This window comes from Microcebus murinus, chromosome 12, assembly GCF_040939455.1.
Source record: "Microcebus murinus isolate Inina chromosome 12, M.murinus_Inina_mat1.0, whole genome shotgun sequence".
NCBI classification, from domain to species: Eukaryota; Metazoa; Chordata; class Mammalia; order Primates; family Cheirogaleidae; genus Microcebus; species Microcebus murinus.
Window position 1 is genome coordinate 56,492,233 of NC_134115.1, and position 20,625 is coordinate 56,512,857.

Below are 20,625 nucleotides of genomic sequence, written 5' to 3' on the forward strand. Positions count from 1 at the left end.
GGAATCTAGTTAACCACCAATTTTATTCTAATAGAAAAAAGCTGTAAGAAATATAAATCTCTATGGAAGGGTACTTTCTTGTCTGTGGACATCATACTGAATTTCTCTTAACCTGAACTACCTAAATGGGTATTAGGGCTAGAGAACTTCATACAAATGTGCAAAGCAGTATATCACAAATTCATGGTTTCCAACCCTATTTAGGTCCCCAATATGACCAAAGAATTCTTCAGTGTATTCTCAGTTCTCCCTCCCATTTCAAATCCTCTCAAGATTCCTGCCCCATTCCTATATTGACTGGTTCTCAGCAAATGATCTACCTCCCCTACATTCAACAGAAAAGAGGTTATATACCAGGGATTCCCTTCCTTCCCCTTTTAACTCCATCTAAGAACTACTCTCTGAATTGACTCTTCTCACCTCCTTCTTGGAGGACACCAAAAAATGATGTTTGATTTTTCCGTTCCATTCTAATCCATCTGGCCTGCCTACTTATCCCACACCTCTGGTCTCTCTGAGCATCTTGCTTCATCAGTCACTCCCTCTCCCCCATCCTACCTCACCTAGTGCTGTCCCCTACCTCACACTCTACACTCAAGTCATACTGAAGAGCTTCAAGATTCTTGAGCACAACAGGTGCTTTCATACCTCTGTGCCTCTGGACACACAATATTTTCTTCCTGTTAGCATTTGCCTAACCTAACTTCTATTAGGTTTCCTCTTACTTTCATAGCACATTGACTTACGTTCCAACTGCACTTTGTACCCATCTCTATAGCATGCTATCTTGATAAATTGTGACATAATTCTTATATATCTGGCTTCCCATGAAACTTAAGCTGTTAGAGGGCAAGGACTATGTATTTTTACATTTGTAACCCCAGTGTCTAGCACAGTACCCGGGACATGGGGGCACATAATACATATTTGTTAAGTAAACAAACGAATGAATGAATCAAAAACAATGAGTAGTACAATACAGACTCAGAACCTGAGAAGGACATTTTCAATGTGGTCACAAGAATAAGTAAACAGGATTGAGGAAGATTATAGCTCTTCTGAAGAATCTGACTTAGGAGATACCTGGGGTAGTGGGTCTACAGATCCTCCCAGTTTCTGATCTAGATAATTGAACATGATCATATTATATGGGTGTTGTTTACTGGTGTTATGGCATTCATCAAATATCATCAAAGTAAAGACAGACAGTGATGGAATAGTTCCATTTTTAAGGTTGTTCACAAGAATCTGTGGCGTTAAAAAGATGATGTCATTGTTCTCAACAATCTGTTCCACTGGGACATTTTCAGCTGTTGCTCCAGAAATGCCTGTAACTCTGTACCTGGGAAATGACAAAAATTCCCTATTACCAACCACAGTGTGAATAAGGAACCATGAAGATAAAACACTGTATCAGAATTAAGGTTTCTTTAAGTCCAAAAGGAATAAATCTACAAGTCCTTAGCCCAGAGCCTGACAATAAGTGATCAATAAATGCAAACTAGTTATAATTTATACTAGTATATGTTAATTCTTTCAGGTCACTGAGAGAGAAAAGAGTATTTAAAAGAGTAATATCAAATAAGTTATAAAATCATTAAAAAAGTTAAATGTGTCATTTAAACATTATGTTTATCCCTTAAGTAATTTACTCACTGTACAAGAGCAAACCAAGGGAGTTTAGGATTTCTGGTATACCTAACAAAAAAGACTTGAATCCATGAAGGAATTATATCTAGATTATATAAAAGCTGAATTATACAATTTTTCAATCATGGCTTTTCAAAAACAAAAAAGAAATCAGTTATGTGAAACTAGAGAAAAAGAAGTTAAATCAACTGTTATACTTACCCAAGTCTTTCAAAATATTTTGAGAACACAGATTTCTGCTGTTCATACACTGGGATTTGATTAGCAAAAAAGACAACCTTCCCTTTTTGTCCCTGTGAAAATTTTTCAAGATGATGTTCACATATGAGAAGTGAAACAAAGGTTTTTCCACAACCTTTTAACATGTAAGGAAAAAAGAAAACATGTAACTAATATTGTATTAGATATTTCTTCAGAAACATTTATTTTTGGCTCTTCTAATACCACTTGGCTGACTAATAAATTAATTTAGTTGGGTCAACAATTACAGAATTTAGACTATGACTAAAAACCAACCAACCAACCAACCAACCAACCAAAAAATCAAGCTACTCCCTAGGTAACATGCAAACAAACAGCCAGGACCCCAAAGCAAGATAACAAAGGGCATTTTTCTTTCCCTTCCCATGTTCCTTACAATATGCTGACATTATATTAATAGGATAGTTTTCTCAAAAGACAAATAAAACAAGGGAAAAACTGACACTTGCCCATTCTGCCCCAGTATTTAAGGAAAAAAAAAAAGGACACAAACGGAGAAAAACTATATAAGTAACAGCAACTTGTCTACAGCCATATCACCCTGATATCTCCTCTGATCTCAGAAGCTAAGCAGGGTCAGGCCTGGTTAATACTTAGATGGGAGTAATGGCAACTGGCTTACCAGTAGGAGCACATATTATTGTGTTTTTTCCTTTCTTAGCGGGCAAAGCAAGCTCTAGCTGGTAATTTCTTGGTTTAAATCGGCTGTTCACATCAGTATAAGACACATCTATAACACAGAATGAACAAAATTACCAAATAGTTACTGCTCTGAGGAATCATGCCAATAGCTATAGTCCAATGGACACAAATTCCAGCTCTAGCAAGAAGGGCCTCATTGGAGAAAGTTTAGAATCCTCTCTCTTGTTAACCATTTAATTCCTCCACTATTATGAAGTACAGAATTCTCTCAATGACAGAGTATCAATGACAAGAAGAGAGAAAAGAAAAAAAGAAAGAATTCTTTCTTAAACAATCATGGACACCTAATAAGGAGAAACAAAAGCAAGAATGGCTCAACAGGGTAAGACAAGACATCCACCAGTTAAAGGCGACACTATATAGAACAAAACAACAAATCCTTCCAAGATCTTTGAAGAAAACCAACTATTAATGTTAGATTCTCAAAGCGATTTCTTTTTTTTTTTTTTTTTTTTTTGAGACAGAGTCTCACTCTGTTGCCCAGGCTAGAGTGAGTGCCGTGGCGTCAGCCTAGCTCACAGCAACCTCAAACTCCCGGGCTCAAGCAATCCTGTTGCCTCAGCCTCCCGAGTAGCTGGGACTACAGACATGTGCCACCATGCCCGGCTAATTTTTTCTATATATATATATTAGTTGGCCAATTAATTTCTTTCTATTTATAGTAGAGACGGGGTCTCGCTCTTGCTCAGGCTGGTTTTGAACTCCTAACCTCGAGCAATCCGCCTGCCTCGGCCTCCCAGAGTGCTAGGATTACAGGCGTGAGCCACCACGCCCGGTCTCTTGTCAGAAAATTTAAAGCAACTTATATTTGTTGATTTTATTCTGGAATGACCAAAAAATCATATCATTTCAGTAGAGAAGCAATCTGTAAATTTTTTTTATGATGCTATACTAAAATCACATTTTTCTTCTAACACTACCCATTATTAATTCTAATTTTCTTCCTGATACCCTTTTATAAGTAACTTTTTATTATGGATGGCATATTTTGCAACTTTCTGGCCTCCTCATAAAAAACAGTGAGGAAAATATGCTTCGAGAAGCATAAGGAGGCCTCACAGGGCCAGAGCGAACTTACATAGTTGTCTTTGTGTCAATATGAAAAGGGCGCTCCTCTTGGGAGATACAACCAACCCTCAGATGCCATCTGGCAAACACCACGGGCCGGATGTCAGGCCCTACTCGACCTCTCAGCCAGGCACATTCATGCAGTTCACTAACTTCGTCAACTTGCATGGCAGCCCTGGTATCTTAAAAAGAAACTCAGCAAGTGGCTCTAAATAGAAGTATTTCTTTACAATACAAAGCTGATTTGGGATTTCATAGACATTGAGTTCCTAGAGGACTCTATCTGCATTTTCAATGTAGACAATTCATGTACCTTCTTAGTGGTAAAATAGGATTAAAAAAAAAAAAAGTTAGCAGAAACAGCAGCTACAAAAGGAAAGAATGGCATTTCTAATTATAGAAAAAGTATCTATTTTAAAATAAATTCTTTCTTTCTTAATTTTCCTCAAAAACCTTTTCATAAGGTTGTGACTTTTCGCCCTGCAAAACACGTCCCCACACAAAGTACCTGAAAGGCACCATTATAAAAAAGAATAAACAATGTCAAGTACCTGAAGGTGAACACGAATTCTGACTAAGATTCTGGCATTCTGGATCTTCCTGGTAGAAAATCTGTACGCCGGAAGTTTCCATGTTATCATCCTCAAGATCTTTAATTTCAGCATCTTTTTCACCTTCACGAGACCCAAAAACCATCTTAGAATCTCAACATAATCTGATTATAGTTTCAATGGTGAAAGCCCCACAAATAAGTCTTGACACTAAAATTTTAAATCTTCATTAAGATTTCTCACAACTACTCCCATTTATCTCTCAAAATAATTAAAGAATTATTTTGAGTTTGAAATCTCATTCTGGAGTTTGAACTCCAGTGTCAGTTAGAACTATATTACTCAATATGTGGAACATGGATCAGCAATTTCCAAGGTTTATTTGAATCTTGAGCCCCTACTGAATAAGAATCTGCATTATAACAAGATCTCCAAGGGATTAACATGCACAACTAAGAAGCATGATTTAGCAGACATTCATGTCTGCCATTTCTGACTGACTCTTGACCCAAGAAATCAGATGTGCATTTATACAGACATGCCAACTTACAATCTAAAGAAGCCTACACAAAGCTAAGACCAGACATTCAGATGTTTACCAATTTTTTTTTTTTTTTTTTTTTTTTGAGACAGAGTTTCACTCTGTTGCCAGGGCTAGAGTGCCATGGCATCAGCCTAGCTCACAGCAACCTCAATCTCCTGGGCTCAAGCAATCCTTCTGTCTTAGCCTCCTGAGTAGCTGGGATTACAGGCATGTGCCACCATGCCCGGCTAATTTTTTTTCTATAATATTTTAGTTGGCCAATTAATTTATTTCTATTTTTAGTAGAGACGAGGTCTTGCTCTTTCTTGCTCAGGCTGGTTTTTTATTTATTTTTTTTTTTTAGTTAACTACAGTGAAAATGAATCTCAGGCTGGTTTTTGAACTCCTGACCTTGAGCGATCCACCTGCCTTGGCCTCCCAGAGTGATAGGATTACAGGCGTGAGCCACCATGCTGGGCCCAAACTTGGCCTTTAAAACAATGCTCCGAGATGTTAGCTTCGAGAAACCAAACAGTGGCTCAGACAATCACAACAAATTCTTCTTTGATGCCTGTTCTTGTTCAGTTCCATATGGCTTCCAGGTGAGAGAACTAGACAATGTTTCTCATGATTCTACTATGAAAAGCAGGTGAGTCCTGGATTTTGAACCTTTAAAGTCTAGAATTCTCAAGCTATTTTCTCTGATAATCTAAACTCATACTAGAAACTCAGATTCTCCCTCCCCAAATCCTTTGCGCCAGATGGGCTAATTCTAGATGAGAACAGTTTGCCCTGGTCCGTTTTTAGGGGTTATATACAATCAAACTAATTCCATGGTCAAGTAGCTGCCTCCTTCCCAGAACCCAGCTTCATGCTGGTCTCTCCTTAGAGATGTAACCCTGATAATCTGAAGGGGAAAATGCCTCTGATGGTAAGGAAAAGATGGGTAGCAATGAGGGAAGCCCTAAGCTGAGTCATGAAGAGGGCACAGCATGCGCTCAGACCCTCCCCCCCTTTCCCCTTCAGGAAGGAATATCTTACCGTTACCTACAATCCACAGTGTACTGAACTGGTTATCTTCTTTCTCCAAAGCAAGTTTCAAAATTTTGGGCCAGTTCTCTTTGTCTGATTTGAGAAGGCATTCCACCATTTTCTCTGCACCTGCCATCATCCCTTTATTGAAGGAAACCTACATAAGGCAAGTGCGGTTTATTGATCAACTATTTCAAAAGTTTTCCCTTTATCAGTTTTTACTGAAGAAATGTCAGTTCATATACCAGCTAATTTAAAATCATAGTACATTATGGTTCAATGGATCTTATTCATTGACCATCCAAGAGTCTCTTAAGATAGTCTTTCCTTCATCCTTGTCCTTCACACGTGATATCACTATGTCAAGCCAAGCCTTCTCACCTCCGAGTTCTAATAACTGTCATCATCAGCAACATGAGGAAAACAATTAATTCATTTGACAACCATTCACAATATGGGCATGTTGGCATAGAGCAATGTTTGGAAGCATATAACAAAATGTTAACAAATGGTTTTTTCAGGGTAGAGGGATTTACATGACTTATTATTAATCATAATAACTAAAATATATTATGCATCTATTATTATGTACCAGGCATATATGAGTACTTTACATATATTATCTTATTTAACCCTTATAAGAACTCATATTAGTATGGCACTATTATTATTCCCATTTTACACATGAAGACACAGATATTTAGAGAACTCATAACTTGCCCAAGATCACAAGTGGTGGAGCTATGAGTCTAACAAAATTCATCGGTGTCCAGAGCCTAAACACTTAACTGCCAGAGTCTAGGAGCCTTTTCCTTTTTATTTGAACTGCTCAATATTACTTAAATTTGCATAAAGCATTATTCACAAAAGTAATACAGTAATTTTAACTGAGAATAGGGCAGCAAACCTGAAAAAAAAATATGACCTAAAAATTACACGGTTCACAGTAAAAATACTATTCTAGGTAATTATGCCTTTGATATGAGGACTTTTGTGGGTTTCAATTATCTTTCTCAGGTCTAAATGAGTATAGAAAACAGAAGACATTTCCCATGTTCAACTTATTTCCCCTAAATTTAGTATTTTATATTAATTAACTTACCTGTCTAATTTCTTCACATTCCTGATTAATTAAACATATAGAGATTTCAGGAAGGATCTCTGTTGGATTGATTCTGGTTTTAAATTCTGGTTGTAAACGTCTTAAAAGTGATCTATAGTCCTCTAGCTTTTCAATTTTTTGGAAATCCCAATTTTCAATGGCTTCATAAAGTCCAGAATAACCTGAAAAACAAGAAAATGAGGATGCTTATGAGACTAACTGAAAAATAGTTTGAAATTAATACCATAGGAATCATGTTTGACTGTGTGGTGACAGAACTAAAAAAAAAAAAAAAAAAAAAAATCTCTAAATTACCCCAATTGTTGTTGATAAAAAAAAATTATTCATTTTAGTCACTTAACACTTTAGGTCTTCTAACAGTATTTATTATCTCTTAGGATAAAGTACAAAGGACAAATTTTTTTTTTTTTTTTTTTTTTTTTGAGACAGAGTCTCACTTTGTTGCCCCAGGCTAGAGTGAGTGCCGTGGCGTCAGCCTGGCTCACAGCAACCTCAATCTCCTGGGCTCAGCGATCCTACTGCCTCAGCCTCCCGAGTAGCTGGGACTACAGGCATGTGCCACCATGCCCGGCTAATTTTTTTTTGTATATATATTTTTAGTTGGTCAATTAATTTCTTTCTATTTTTTGTAGAGACGGGGTCTCGCTCAGGCTGGTTTTGAACTCCTGACCTTGAGCAATCCGCCCGCCTCGGCCTCCCAAAGTGCTAGGATTACAGGCGTGAGCCACCGCGCCCGGCCAAAGGACAAATTTGAAACCTTACATTTAATCTTAATATAAAGTCTTTCTTTCCCCATGGTCTTCATTTATCACCAGTCTCTAAGTCAAATTCATCATATTTATTGTCTTCTCAGTGGAAAGCAGTAAAGGTGGCAAAAAGAAATGCAAATCTAAATTTCTGCCCCTCAGGGACTTTCCTTTTACATTTTTCCTAGTAAAGAATATTAAGTATATGGAAAATCTGAGGAGGAAAAAATAATTTCTAACTGTAATAATTCAAAAAATGTCTCACTCTAAGGTTCTCTAACAGAATCACTAGACTTGTCTGATTTAAAGGCCCATATTGTTCTCATTAGGCTGAGTTTTATTCCTATGTACCCAAGTAACTAAAGCAACCTTAAAGAAGTTTCTGCAGGCAAAAATGGCCCAGAGAACATGTGTTTATACCCCATAATATATACATAGATAAATGAATATATCCTATTGGTTGTTTCTCTGGAGAACCCTAATACATGGTATAAGTGTGCAATGTCATTCTTTTGTATATGAATATCCAGTTTTCCTATTAGCATGTGTTGAAGAGACTGTTTCCCCATTGAGTATTCTTATACTCTTGCTGAAGGTCACTGGGCCATATACTTGAGGGTTTCTCTCTGGGCTATTAGTCTATTCATCTGTCCTTATGCTAGTGCTGCACTCTTTTGATTACTGTACATTTCTAATATGTTTTGAAATCAGGAAGGGTGAGGCCTCCAAGTGTGTTCTTTTTCAAAATTTTGGCTATTCAGGATGCCTTGAGATTCCCTATGAATTCTGGGTGAGTTTTACTATTTCTGCAAAAATTGCCATTGGAATTTTGATAGGAATTGTGTTCAATCTGTAGTTTGCTTTGGGTAGTATGGGCAATTTAATATTAGGTCTTCCAATTCAAGAACTAACCGGAATGTCTTTCTATTTGTGTCATCTTTCATTTCTTTCAGCCACGTTTTGTAGTTTTCAGGGTGCAAAAGTCTTTCATCTCCTTGGTTAGGTTTATGCCTAAGTATTGTAATCTTTTTGATGTTACTATAAATAGAGTTGTATTAATTTCCTTTTTAGAGTAATTGTTAATATATAGACATACAACTGATTTTTGGGGTGTTGATTTTATACTCTGAAGCTCTTCTGAACTATTAGTTCTAACAAGTTTTTTATTAAAATCTTTATGGTTTTCTACATAGAAGATCCTGTCATCTGCAAACAGAGATGATTTTTACTTCTTCCTTTCTAATTTGGATGCCTTTTTTTGGTTTTCCTTGCCTAACTGCTCTGGCTAAGACTTCCAGTACTAAACCTCATTCAATTTTTAAAATAGAAGTACTATTTTTACCTAACAGATTGGTAAGGATTAAAATAACTTATAATATCCAGATGAATTATATCCCAAAAGTAGAGAAACACTGGTTTCTCTGAAGAGGGCTGTGTGAGTGACAGGGAAGAAAATAAAAAGGCAACTTTTGCTTTTTTCTTTATTGCCTTCTGCACCATTTGAATTGCTCATGATAAATAGGCATGAATTACAGTAACAGAAGTTTAGAGGACTTTTAAGGCAAGGTGAGGAAATGAAACAAAGTCAGTCAACAACCATTAATCCTAGAAGTAGAAGCAGAATACCAAGTTTCAGTTCATAATAAATATTATAACTAAGATTCACACTCTTTCACTTAAAAATTTGAAAAGTAAGACATTGCTTTTCATAAAGCAATTGCAAACATATTGACTATATATAGGCCTCCTGAGGAATTCTAATACCTAAGAAAGGTAGTAGTGTTTGTTTTTAACCTGTTACTTTAATATATGTGTTACAACATGATGATGTAGGTAATGGAGAACACCCCACGATAATACTTGTTTCTCTAGTAGCAGTGACAGATTTTCCTTGATTTGCCCATTTTTAAATCATTAGGGGGGGGGTGATAGGAAAAAAGTAAAAATAAAGAAAAAAAGAAAACAATTAGATCATTCCATTACAGTTAAAATTATAGTTATGCTAACTGCTCTCTTTTCTTAGTGCCTCCTGGACACACTGTGCTAGGTTCTTTTTTTTATTTTTTTTTGAGATATAGTCTCACTTTGTGGCCCAGGCTACAGTGAGTGCCGTGGCATCAGAATAGCTCACAGCAACCTCAATCTCCTAGGCTCAAGCCATCCTACTGCCTCAGCCTCCCGAGTAGCTGGGACTACAGGCATGCGCCACCATGCCTGGCTAATTTTTTGTATATATCTTTTTAGTTGGTCAATTAATTTCTTTCTATTTTCAGTAGAGACGGGGGGGGGGGGGGGTCTTGCTCAGGCTGGTTTCGAACTCCTGACCTGGAGCAATCCGCCCGCCTCGGCCTCCCAGAGTGCTAGGATTACAGGCATGAGCCACCACGCCCAGCCTGTGCTAGGTTCTTTATGTATGTTCTCTCACTCAATGTTTACAACACTGAAAGAAAATTATCCTTTCACTTCTTTGACAAATGAGTCAACTGAACCATCAGAGAGGCAAAATAATTTGGCTAAAATCCCCTAGATAGTAAGTGGCTGAACTGGTATTAGAACCTACTGTCTGACTTCCCATTCTGATGTTTCCAATGAGGTGAATTACCCCACAAAACAGACACTCCATAAGATGACCCAGGTTCTGGCTCCATCTTTTCTACTAATTAGCTGTACATTGAGCAAATCACCTACCCCTCTTCTAGGCCTTGGTTCCCCCATGTACAGAAGAAGGAACATTGGATTAGGTGAATTCTAAGATGTCTTTTGTCCCTAGAAGAGACTAACTCTGTATGCTATGGATGGTAGAGACCAAGGAACACATCATAGCTCTAAAAACAGAAATTTAAAAATTATATACTAGTCGATGCACATAACAGAATATTTATAGCATATATAAAACAAAGAACATAACAAAATGAGCATATGTGAACCTACTACCCAACTTAAGAACTAGAATATTCTAATACTTGTGTGTGCCTTCTCTTCTCCTTCCCCATCTCCCTGCCAAAGATACTGCCAAACTGTATTTGATATATCACTCTCTTGATTTCTTTTTTTTTTGAATAGCTGCATGGCATAGATTGATCTTCTAATATATAATTTGTTTGCAACTCTATAATATATCCCATAATATATAAGTTTGACTTTTTAAAATTAAATATTACATTTCTAAGACTCACCTGAGTTGTTGTCTACAGCTGTGTTCATTTTCATTGTAGTATAATGGACCATTGTGTGATTATAAAATTTGTCTATCCACTCTCCTTTTGAAGGATATTAGAGTTGCTTCCAATTTGTTTTTCTTACTACAGTCAGTTCTATATGAACATTCTTGTATGTATGTTTTCTATATAATTTATTTATTATTTATATTTTTCTTTCTTCTTTTCTTTTATTGAACTACAAGTTTCTTCATGATTCAAGTATGTTTTGGAATATATGTGTAAGTTTTTCTAGGCCGCAGACTTAAGAGTAAAACTGTTGGACAGAAGGATACATGAGAGTTGAAATCTATAAGATGATGTCAAATTGTTTTACAAAACAGTTTTATCAATTTATATTCCATATAGTGATATATAAGGTTTGCATAAAATGTTCTCTTTAAGCCTGAAACTATTGGACTGAAGTTTTGCTATCTAGTGGTTATAAAATGCTGTGTTTCTAATTCCCCAATTGCTAATTGGCTGAGAATGTTTTCATATGTTTTTTCACCTTTCGTGTTTCCTATTTTTCGAAATGTCTGTTCACATCTTTTGCTCTATAGGTGTTTTCCTTTTCCAATTGTTAAAACCTTTCTAATATATTCTGGATATTAATCCTTTGGTGATTATACATTTTGCAAATATGATCTCTCAGTCTGTGATTTGTTCTTTCTTTCTTTACAGTGTTTTTTTTTTGATAAACAGATGTTCTTCATTTAAACATCTGTAAAAGAAAAAAATCTTTTTATCTGAGGAATGCAAGCCCCTTTAAATTATCAGTCCCAGAGAGGCATTTAAAATGTAACAGCAGTACCACGCCTTCCTGAGCAAAATAATCACCACTTGAAACCACTTGTTATGAGGACTGACTGCTGCTAAGCAACCATAAAATGCCCCATGCCCTATATACAACAATGTGTAGCCAATCACTTACAATGTTATTTCTGTAAACCAGTGAGCATTCCTGATGAAAAACTTTTGTAATAAGTCCCCTCTCTCCTGAGTCATTCTTTTTTTCTTTAAAAACTTGAGCTTCTCCTTTGTACTCCAGAGCATTCCTCAAGGCAACCCCGAAGTGCACGCAGGGCTGTTGTCCTCAACTGTGGCCCAAATAAAGGGTCTGTATTAATTTTGCCTCAGCTTCTCCCTTTTAGATCGACACATAAAATGTATCAATCTTTCTTTCATGGTTAATGCTTTAATGTCTTGTTCATAAATTCTGCCCTACCCCAGGGTCCTAAGAATACCATTCTAGATTTTCTAAAATTGTTAAAAAAAAAATTTGTCTTTTAGAATTAAGTCTAATCCTTTTGAACGCATTGTGTCTGTGTGTAGTGGGGAGAAGGCAAGGGAGAGGAAGAGAATGGAATGAGGTAAGAGATATAAATTTGTATCCTCAAGGATATGGAAGTTGAAGTTTGTTTGGTTTTTAACACTACCCTGTTAATAATGAATAATGGCCCATTGCTATTTACTGAATAGGCCATTTCTGAACAGTGATCCTCCTTTCCCAGTGATTTTTTTTTTCCTGGCTTAGACCTGCATCAGCATCCAATAATCTTGCTAAACTCTTCCATTAGTTACAATAATCTCTCTGTATATTCCTTTGGCTATTTCAGACAGATAATTACATCATCTGCCTGCAAATAGTCTTTACATTGCATCAGACTAAGAGAAATAAACAGTAAGTGGACATCTCAAAAGTAATATCGCTTTTACAGCATTCTAAAACAGCAAAGTAATATACTCCGATTCATGAGTAAGAAAAATGAACTAACCTGCGTGGCTTAGGGCATCCAAGAAGGCACGGAACCAGCCTTCCTCCTGGAGCTCCAACAGGAGCTTGAGGAAAAGTGTGGCAGCCTCCATCGGGCCCTTGTTGTTTTTCTCAGCCTGAATACACTGCACCTCATCTACAAAACAGAAGCAAGAATGACTCGTTAAACTGCAGAACCACTAATCATTGGAAGAAAAATCCAGAAAAGGATTGCCAGACCTTACTGAATGTGGACAGGGATTGTAACAAGTCACACCTTAAGAAGGAACTTCAGGAAAGCAACAAATTCTCTGCCCGGACTCACTAAGCCCATTCTTCACCAACCCACCCTTCCAACCTCTCTGGAAGCCTCTCCTAGTTTGGTGTGGAAGTCTGAGAACATGCTCTAGAAAAGGAGTTTCTTCAAAATGTTTGAGAAAAGTCTCCTCACAACAAGGAGTAAGTCATGGAAGCACTGGCTTAGGTGGAAGAACAAAAGCTTCTCTGACATCTTGATTGGTTTTTGTTCTAAAGCCTGAATTAACAGCTGGATTTAAAAAGTGTGAGGACAGGACCACTCCATGGCATCAGTAACAATTATAGTGGACTCAAGCAAGCAGATAGAAATAGATACAGGTACATTCATGGCCCTTTTTGGCAGAAAACTATCTACCAAGGTGCTGGTAATCGTTCTGACTTTGTACCCTAACTTTATGCCTAGGGAGTAGTGGCCAAACCACTACTTTAGTATGGTCTGATAATTTTCCATTTTTTTTTCCATTGTTAATCGAATGCAAATTCCAAGGGAGTAAGCAAGTTATCTGGCTAGTGAACCACTACATTCTCAGAGATTAGAAGAGGATCTGGCACATAACAGACACTGAACAAAGGTATGTTGAATGAATGAAGCAAGAGAAGAAAGAATACCTTACAACCTAGGTTTAGTTAAAGGGATCTCTGCCCAGGTCTCTGTCCTGGCAACAATAAAACCCATTTCAAGTATAAAATTCAATGATTTTTACAATTGTGAATCCTTACTAATTTTAGCATATTTCTATTACTGCAAAAAGAAATTCTGTACCCAGTCACTCCCCAGTCTGCCTCCCCCCAGCTCCAGGCAGCCAATCACTAATCAAGTTGGGTCTCTATGGATCTGCTTCTTCTAGACATTTGAGAATAATAGAATCATACAATAGGTGGTCTTCGCGACTGGCTTCTTTATCACTTTGCACAATGTTTTCAAACTGCATCCATGTTGTAGTAAGATTTATTCATTTTTATTGCCAAATAATATTCTACTGTATGGATACATTACATTTTATTTATCTGCTCATGAGTTAATGGGCATTTGGGTTGTGTCCACATTCTGGCTATTATAAATACAAATGCTATGAACATCCATATACGATGTTTTGTGTAAATCTGTATATTCATTTCTCAAGTGCACAACTAGATATGATTGCTAGATCATATGATAATTTCATTTTTTAACACTGTAAGGAATTGTCAAGCCGTTTTCCAAAAGAGCTGCATCATTTTACATTCCCCCCAGCAATCTAGGAGGATTCTAATTTCTACATCCTTGCCAATGCTTATTACTGTAGTTACAGTGACAAATTGCCATGGACCAGGTGGTTAAAACAATAGAAAATTATCCTCTCACAGTTCTGGAGGCCACATCTGAAATCAAGGTGCCAGCAGGGTCACACTGCTTCTGAAAGCTCAAGGGAGAATACATTCCTTGCCCCTTCCTGGTTCTAGTAGGTGCTGACATTGCCTAGCTTGTGACTGCACTCCCTCCAATCTGCCTCTGTCTCCATATTGCCTTCTCCTCTTTCTTTGACTTGTAACCACATCACTCCCATCTGCCTGTCTTCCCATGGCGTTCTCTTGGTCTCTGTCTTCACATGGCTATCTTTTTCTAGGGACACCTTATATTGACTTAAGGGCCCACCCAACTCCAGTATGATCTCATAACTAATTATTTTAATACTTCTGTAAAGACACTGTCTCCAAATAAGTCAATTTTATTTTGAGACCTGTCACCTGGGCTAGTGTGCAGTGGTGTCAGCCTAGCCCACAGCAACCTCAAACTCCTGGGCTCAAGCGATCCTCCTGCCTCAGCCTCTCGAACAGCTGGGACTATAGGCGTAAGCCGCCACATCTGGCTAATTTTTCTATTTTTAGTAGAGACGGGGTCTCTCTTGCTCAGACTGGTCTCAAACTCCTGAGCTCAAACGATCCTTCCCACCTTGGCCTCCCAAAGTGCTAGGATTACAAGTGTGAGCCACCACGCCCAGCCAATAAATCACATTCTAAGGTATTGGGGATTAGGACTTCAACATACCCTTTGGGGGGGACAAAATTCAACCCATAATAACCTATCTTGTCAACTATCCTAGCTTCCCTGGGCCCTAACCCTACCCTATTCCTTTGAGTCAGTTCATTCTGTTCTAAACTCGGTCCTACAGCTGTACTAAACTCAATCCTACAGAATGAACAGCATTCTGTTCTAAACTCGGTCCTACAGCAGGCCTCCGTTCCAGGCCTGCTGCTTGATCTTCCCCTTGATGTGCTACCAGCCATTACTGATACTCCACATGGAGGTCAAGTTTACCTGATTACCTGTGGGAGCCATAGCTGAGAACTTCCCATATAAACTGTCTTGCTAGGCAGCTTACTTTTTTTTTGAGACAAGGTCTCACTGTTACCCAGGCCGAGTACAGTCGCACCATGATAGCTCACTGCAACCTCAAACTTCTGGACGAAAGCCCCCTGAGTATTTGAGATTTTGAGACTATAGGCACATACCACCATGCCTAGATAATTTTTTTTATTTTTTGTAGAGACAGGGTCTCACTATGTTGCTCGGGCTGGTCTTGGACTCCTGGCCTCAAGCAATCCTCCTGCCTCAGCCTCCCAAAGTGATAGGATTACAGGCGTGAATCACCCACAGAAAATGCTCCCATGGGTGACCCCAAAGGTCTACAATGCCAAAGTCAAGGGAATTTTTTTTTTTTTATAGTCCCTCTCAACTTCTGCCTCTTCACACTGCCACCACTCTAATATTCTCTGGATTCTTGCAATACTGGTTTATCTCACACCATGGACCTTTGTCATAGGCACCCTCTACCTGTAATTTCTTGTCTCCTTCCAGCTAATTCTCTCTCCTACTTTAGACCTCAGTTCAAATGCCAAATACCTGGGAAGCTTTGCTTGTGCCCTTTGGACCAGGTAACTTTCCCAGGTATGTGCTCCCACAGTACCCTATAGGCTTCCATCAGACCATCACTGCACTTTATTATTTACTGTCTATTTAGCTACCTGACCTTCACATAGGAACTCTAACTGCTATTAGGGCAGGACCATTTCTATTGTGCTTACCAGTGATTCTTCAGCTCCCAACATAACGCTCCCTATTAGATAACAGGTGCTTAGTAAATTATCTCCAACACTAACATAATACCTAACACATGAGTTGCTTCTTTTATTCAATTAAGGTTTATTAAATCAATACATAAGTACATGGAAAAATAATACACCAGTTCGCTAGTGTTAACATCCAAGTATTAATATTTCTAAAAGACATGTCCTGTGTCTACTCTGGTCATTAGGATGCTATTTTAGTACTTTCCTCTGGACACAATTAGATAGTGAATGTCCACTTTTGTTGGTGGTATTCTTTCACTCCTCACTCCACAACTTTTGGTTGGGTTTTGCAGAGCAATTAGCACCCAAATACCTGTTTTAATGCAATTTCCTTGCATTGTGATAACTGTGATAACATCCTTAAAGACATTTAGGCCGTTGGAGACTGACAAGCACCGCCTCCCTTCCTCCTCTTTTCCAGAAGCCTCTGCTCCTCTCCAGCACAAGCAATTCAGTACAGTTCACAAATGCTCCTTATCCATGATCACGTGTCAAAAGCCTGGTGGAAACACCTGTACTAAAGCCTAAAGCTATTCGGTCTTGGGAAAGTCTTGCTTCTCTCAAGTTTCTGGTTATTTTGAAGTGTAAGACCTGGCAGAGAAAACATTAACTTCCTTTGAGCTCCAACAGCTTTTTGTAGGAGGTATTGTAATCATTTGCGTACATCTGTCCTTGCCTGCCGCCTCCCAAAACCTTGGGCTGGAAAGTACATTAAGGAAAGACCTGTATGGTATCCTCAATCTCTGATGCCAGTACAAACCACGCACAAGGTAGACTTACGTATTAGTGGAAATAAAAGTTTTTTCCCAGCTTTGAACCTAAATAGAAGTGCACCCCTAAGTAAGTCGCTTCACTTCGCTGGAACTCAGTTTCCCCACCTAGCCCTCCATGGGCTCCTTAAAGTCTGGCAATCTCTAGTCTAAAATGCTGTGGGGATCTTGCCACAAACCCCGGGTTCCTAGCAGGTAACCTTTATCCTTTTGAAGGGAAAAACAAGTCCTCGATTGTTTTCCTGCTCCAACGGGCGGAAAACACTCACCGTCCCTGAACCAGGGGGCCATGTAGCCCAGGATGTGGGTAGGGTCCAGCGTCTTCCTGACATAGTCCCTGAAGGCGTGCAGGTTCCGCCGCTGCTCGGTGGTCATGCTGGCCTCGGCCTCGCGCGGGGACTGCGCCCCGCTCCTTTAGACGCCGGGCTGGAGGCGGAGGGCGTGGCGAGGCAGGAAAGCACACGGGATGAGAGGCGGGGCTGCACGGGAACTTCAGCTGCTAGAGGGAAAATCGAAACTGCAACTGCTGGCTGCTGGGCGCGGGCGGGGCCGCGGGGGCCGCGCCGCTGCAGGTTACCCGCTTCCCTCGGTTTCGCTTTCCGGCACGTGGAGCCCAATGACCCAGAGAGACCCAAGGGGACTCCTGGGAATTGCTTTTATTTTTATTGTTTCATCTGTTTTTTGTTTTGCATTTTTAGCGGTACAGTGTAGAAACAGTAAAATGCAGTTATGTGTAATTCGATGCATTTTGAAAAATGTATACCGGTGTACTTTTTCCAGGTCGGCTGGATCCTATGGTGAGTGCATGTTTAAATTTATAGGAAACTGCTACCTGTTTTCCAAAATGGCTTATAAACAGCTTTCATTTGCATTCCCAACCGCAGTAGAAGAGAGCTCCAGTAGATGCACACATTGGTCAGCACCCCCCCCTTTTTTAACTTCCATCTTGTGAAATGGTATATTATTGTGGTTTTAATTTCCCATATAATGAATGATGTTGGGCACATTTGCATGTGCTTATTGGCCATTCCTATAACTTCTTTTGGGAAGCAGCTACTCTGATCTTTTGCCTGATTTTAGAGTTTATTTTTATTATTATTTTTGAGACAGAGTCTCCCTCTGTTGCCGGGGCTAGAGTGCAGTGAGTGCAGCCTAGCTCACAGTAACCTCAAACTCCTGGGCTCAAGGGACCCTTCTGCCTCAGCCTCCTGAGTAGCTGGGACTACAGGCATGCACCATCATGCCCAGCTCATTATATATATATATAGTTGTCTGGCTAATTTCTTTCTATTTTTAGTAGAGACAGGATCTCCAACTCCTGACCTCAAGCCATGCTCCCACGTCAGCCTCCCAGAGTGCTAGGATTATGGGCATGAACCACCACACCCAGTTCTGACTTTGGAGGGTGTTTTTTTTTTTTTTTTTAACAGATCTACAGGAATTATTTATTCTGTTGCCCAGGCTAGAGTGAGTGCCATGGCGTCAGCCTAGCTCACAGCAACCTCAAACTCCTGGGCTCAGGTGATCCTCTGCCTCATCCTCCGGAGTAGCTAGGATTACAGGCATGTGCCACCATGCCCGGCTAATTTTTTCTATATACTTTTATTTGGCCAATTAATTTATATTTTTAGTAGAGACAGGGCCATGTAATTTTCTTAACAGTGTCTTTTGATGAGCAGAAGTTTATATTAGTGAAATCTAATTTATCAGTTTTTTCTTCTATTTATTGCTTGTTAGGCCCTTTTAAATAAATCTTTGCCTACATAAAAGTAATGAAAACATTCTATGTTTTCCTTAGAGTGTTTGTATTTTTAGTATTTACTTTTGGTCTATGACTAATCTTGTTGTGTTGTGAAATAGGGGATCCAGGTTCACTTTTTCCCCATACTTCTAATTGTTCCAGAACCAGCTGTTAAAAACTTTTCCTTTCGGCTGGGCGCGGTGGCTCACGCCTGTAATCCTAGCTCTCTGGGAGGCCGAGGCGGGAGGATTGCTCGAGGTCAGGAGTTCGAAACCAGCCTGAGCAAGAGCGAGACCCCGTCTCTACTATAAATAGAAAGAAATTAATTGGCCAACTAATATATATAGAAAAAATTAGCCGGGCATGGTGGCGCATGCCTGTAGTCCCAGCTACTTGGGAGGCTGAGGCAGGAGGATTGCTTGAGCCCAGGAGTTTGAGGTTGCTGTGAGCTAGGCTGACGCCACGGCACTCACTGTAGCCTAGGCAACAAAGTGAGACTCTGTCTCCAAAAAAAAAAAAAAAAACAAAAACAAAAAACTTTTCCTTTCACCATTTAATAGCCTTGGGACCTTTGTGGGGGAAAGGGGGGAGGTGTCTCAATTGTCTGTGTGTGTAGAATTTTTGTTTACATTTCTATTTTCTGCTACTTGTGACAATGCCACTCTCTTTCAATTCTTGGAAATCGGGTAATATTTAGTCCTCCAAATTTGTTCTTTACTATAAAGAATGTATTGGCTATTCCAGATTCTTTGCATTTCCACGTGACATAAGAATCAACTTAATTCCCTCCCCCCAAAACCTATTGGAATTGCATTGAACCTACAGAGGAACTTGGGGAGAAATGACATCTTAATATTGAGTCTTCTAATTCATGAAAGTGGTATGTCTTTCCATTTGCATAGGTCTTTAATTTCTCTCAGAAATATTTTATAGGTTTTCAATTTTAGAGACAAGGTCTCACTGAGTTGCCAAGGCTGGAGTGCAGTGGCTATCCACAGGTGCAGTTATAATGCACTACAGCTTTGAGCCCCTGGGCTCAAGCTATCCTCCCATCTCAGCTCCCAAATAGCTGGAACTGTAGGCATGTGCCATGCACCTGGCTATTTTTTATTTTGTGTTTTTGATGCTACTGTAAAGGAATTTTTTTAAATTTCACTTTCAAATTGTTTGTTGCTACCAAATAGAATGTGATGTCTGTCAACCTTATATCATGAAACATTGCTAAATTGACTTATTCTAGTAATTGTTCTGTAAATTCCTTAAAATTTCCTAGGTAAATGTCAATTGGGGATAGTTTTACTTCTTCCTCTCCAATCTTTAAGCTTTTTATTTTGTTTTCTTATTGCACCTCCTAGAGCCTCCAATAGAAAGTTGAATGAAAGTGGTGAGAGTTGACACCCTTACTTTATTACCAATCTCAGTGGGGAAATGATCAATGTTTCACTTTATGATGTTAGCTGTTTTTTTTTTTATGCCCTTTATCAGAGTGATGAAGTTCTCGTTTATTCCTGGTTTGTTGAGTTTTTAGCATGCATGGGTGTTGAGTTTTTCAGTTTTCTGCATCTGTTGAAGTGATCGTATCTTTTTTTTTTTTTTTTTCTGGCTAATATAGATTTTGGTAAAAGGTGATCATATAGTCTGTACCAAATTTCATTTAAGTTTTGAATGTTAACCCCACCCTAAGATTCCTGGGAATGTGATTCCAGTAAAGTGCAGTGGAAAGGAAATAGAGGGAATAAGGAGTAAAAAACACTGCTTATATTAGGTGAGTTGGGCAGGGAAGACCTAAATGAATGAGGAAGCAGGTCTTTTGGTTGAAGGGCTTTGTACTCACATGGAACAGAAGGTGGTGCAAGAGCCCCAAGACAGAAATAAATTGGGCCTGCGAAAGAAAAGTAGCCAGGGTTACTAGAGCGGAGTGGGCTGGGAAAAGAGAGGTGGCCAAGGCAGTTAACATAAGACCCCATAGACCATGATGACTTTGGTTTTAATCTTCAGTATGATGTGGAACTGCCACAGGATTTTGAGAAGGCATAACATGATCTGACTCCTGTTTTTAAAGGATCACTGTGGTGA

The 20,625-nt window shown here is 38.9% G+C and overlaps 1 protein-coding gene across 1 annotated transcript in view; it reads right to left on the minus strand.

Annotated features, from left to right (window-relative positions):
* The window catches only part of RIGI (RNA sensor RIG-I), a 48,117-nt gene extending 29,228 nt beyond the window's left edge, over nucleotides 1-18,889 (minus strand). Inside the window, exons 1-8 of the mRNA XM_012764401.3 lie at nucleotides 17,078-18,889; nucleotides 12,632-12,766; nucleotides 6,890-7,071; nucleotides 5,797-5,944; nucleotides 4,233-4,355; nucleotides 2,534-2,641; nucleotides 1,852-2,005; nucleotides 1,084-1,342 (exon numbers count right to left, since the gene is read on the minus strand). Coding sequence (XP_012619855.1) covers nucleotides 1,084-1,342; nucleotides 1,852-2,005; nucleotides 2,534-2,641; nucleotides 4,233-4,355; nucleotides 5,797-5,944; nucleotides 6,890-7,071; nucleotides 12,632-12,766; nucleotides 17,078-17,183 — 1,215 coding nt within the window. The 5' untranslated portion in view covers nucleotides 17,184-18,889. The remainder of the gene's footprint in view (nucleotides 1-1,083; nucleotides 1,343-1,851; nucleotides 2,006-2,533; nucleotides 2,642-4,232; nucleotides 4,356-5,796; nucleotides 5,945-6,889; nucleotides 7,072-12,631; nucleotides 12,767-17,077) is intronic.
* Between the last annotated feature and the right edge of the window lie 1,736 nt (nucleotides 18,890-20,625).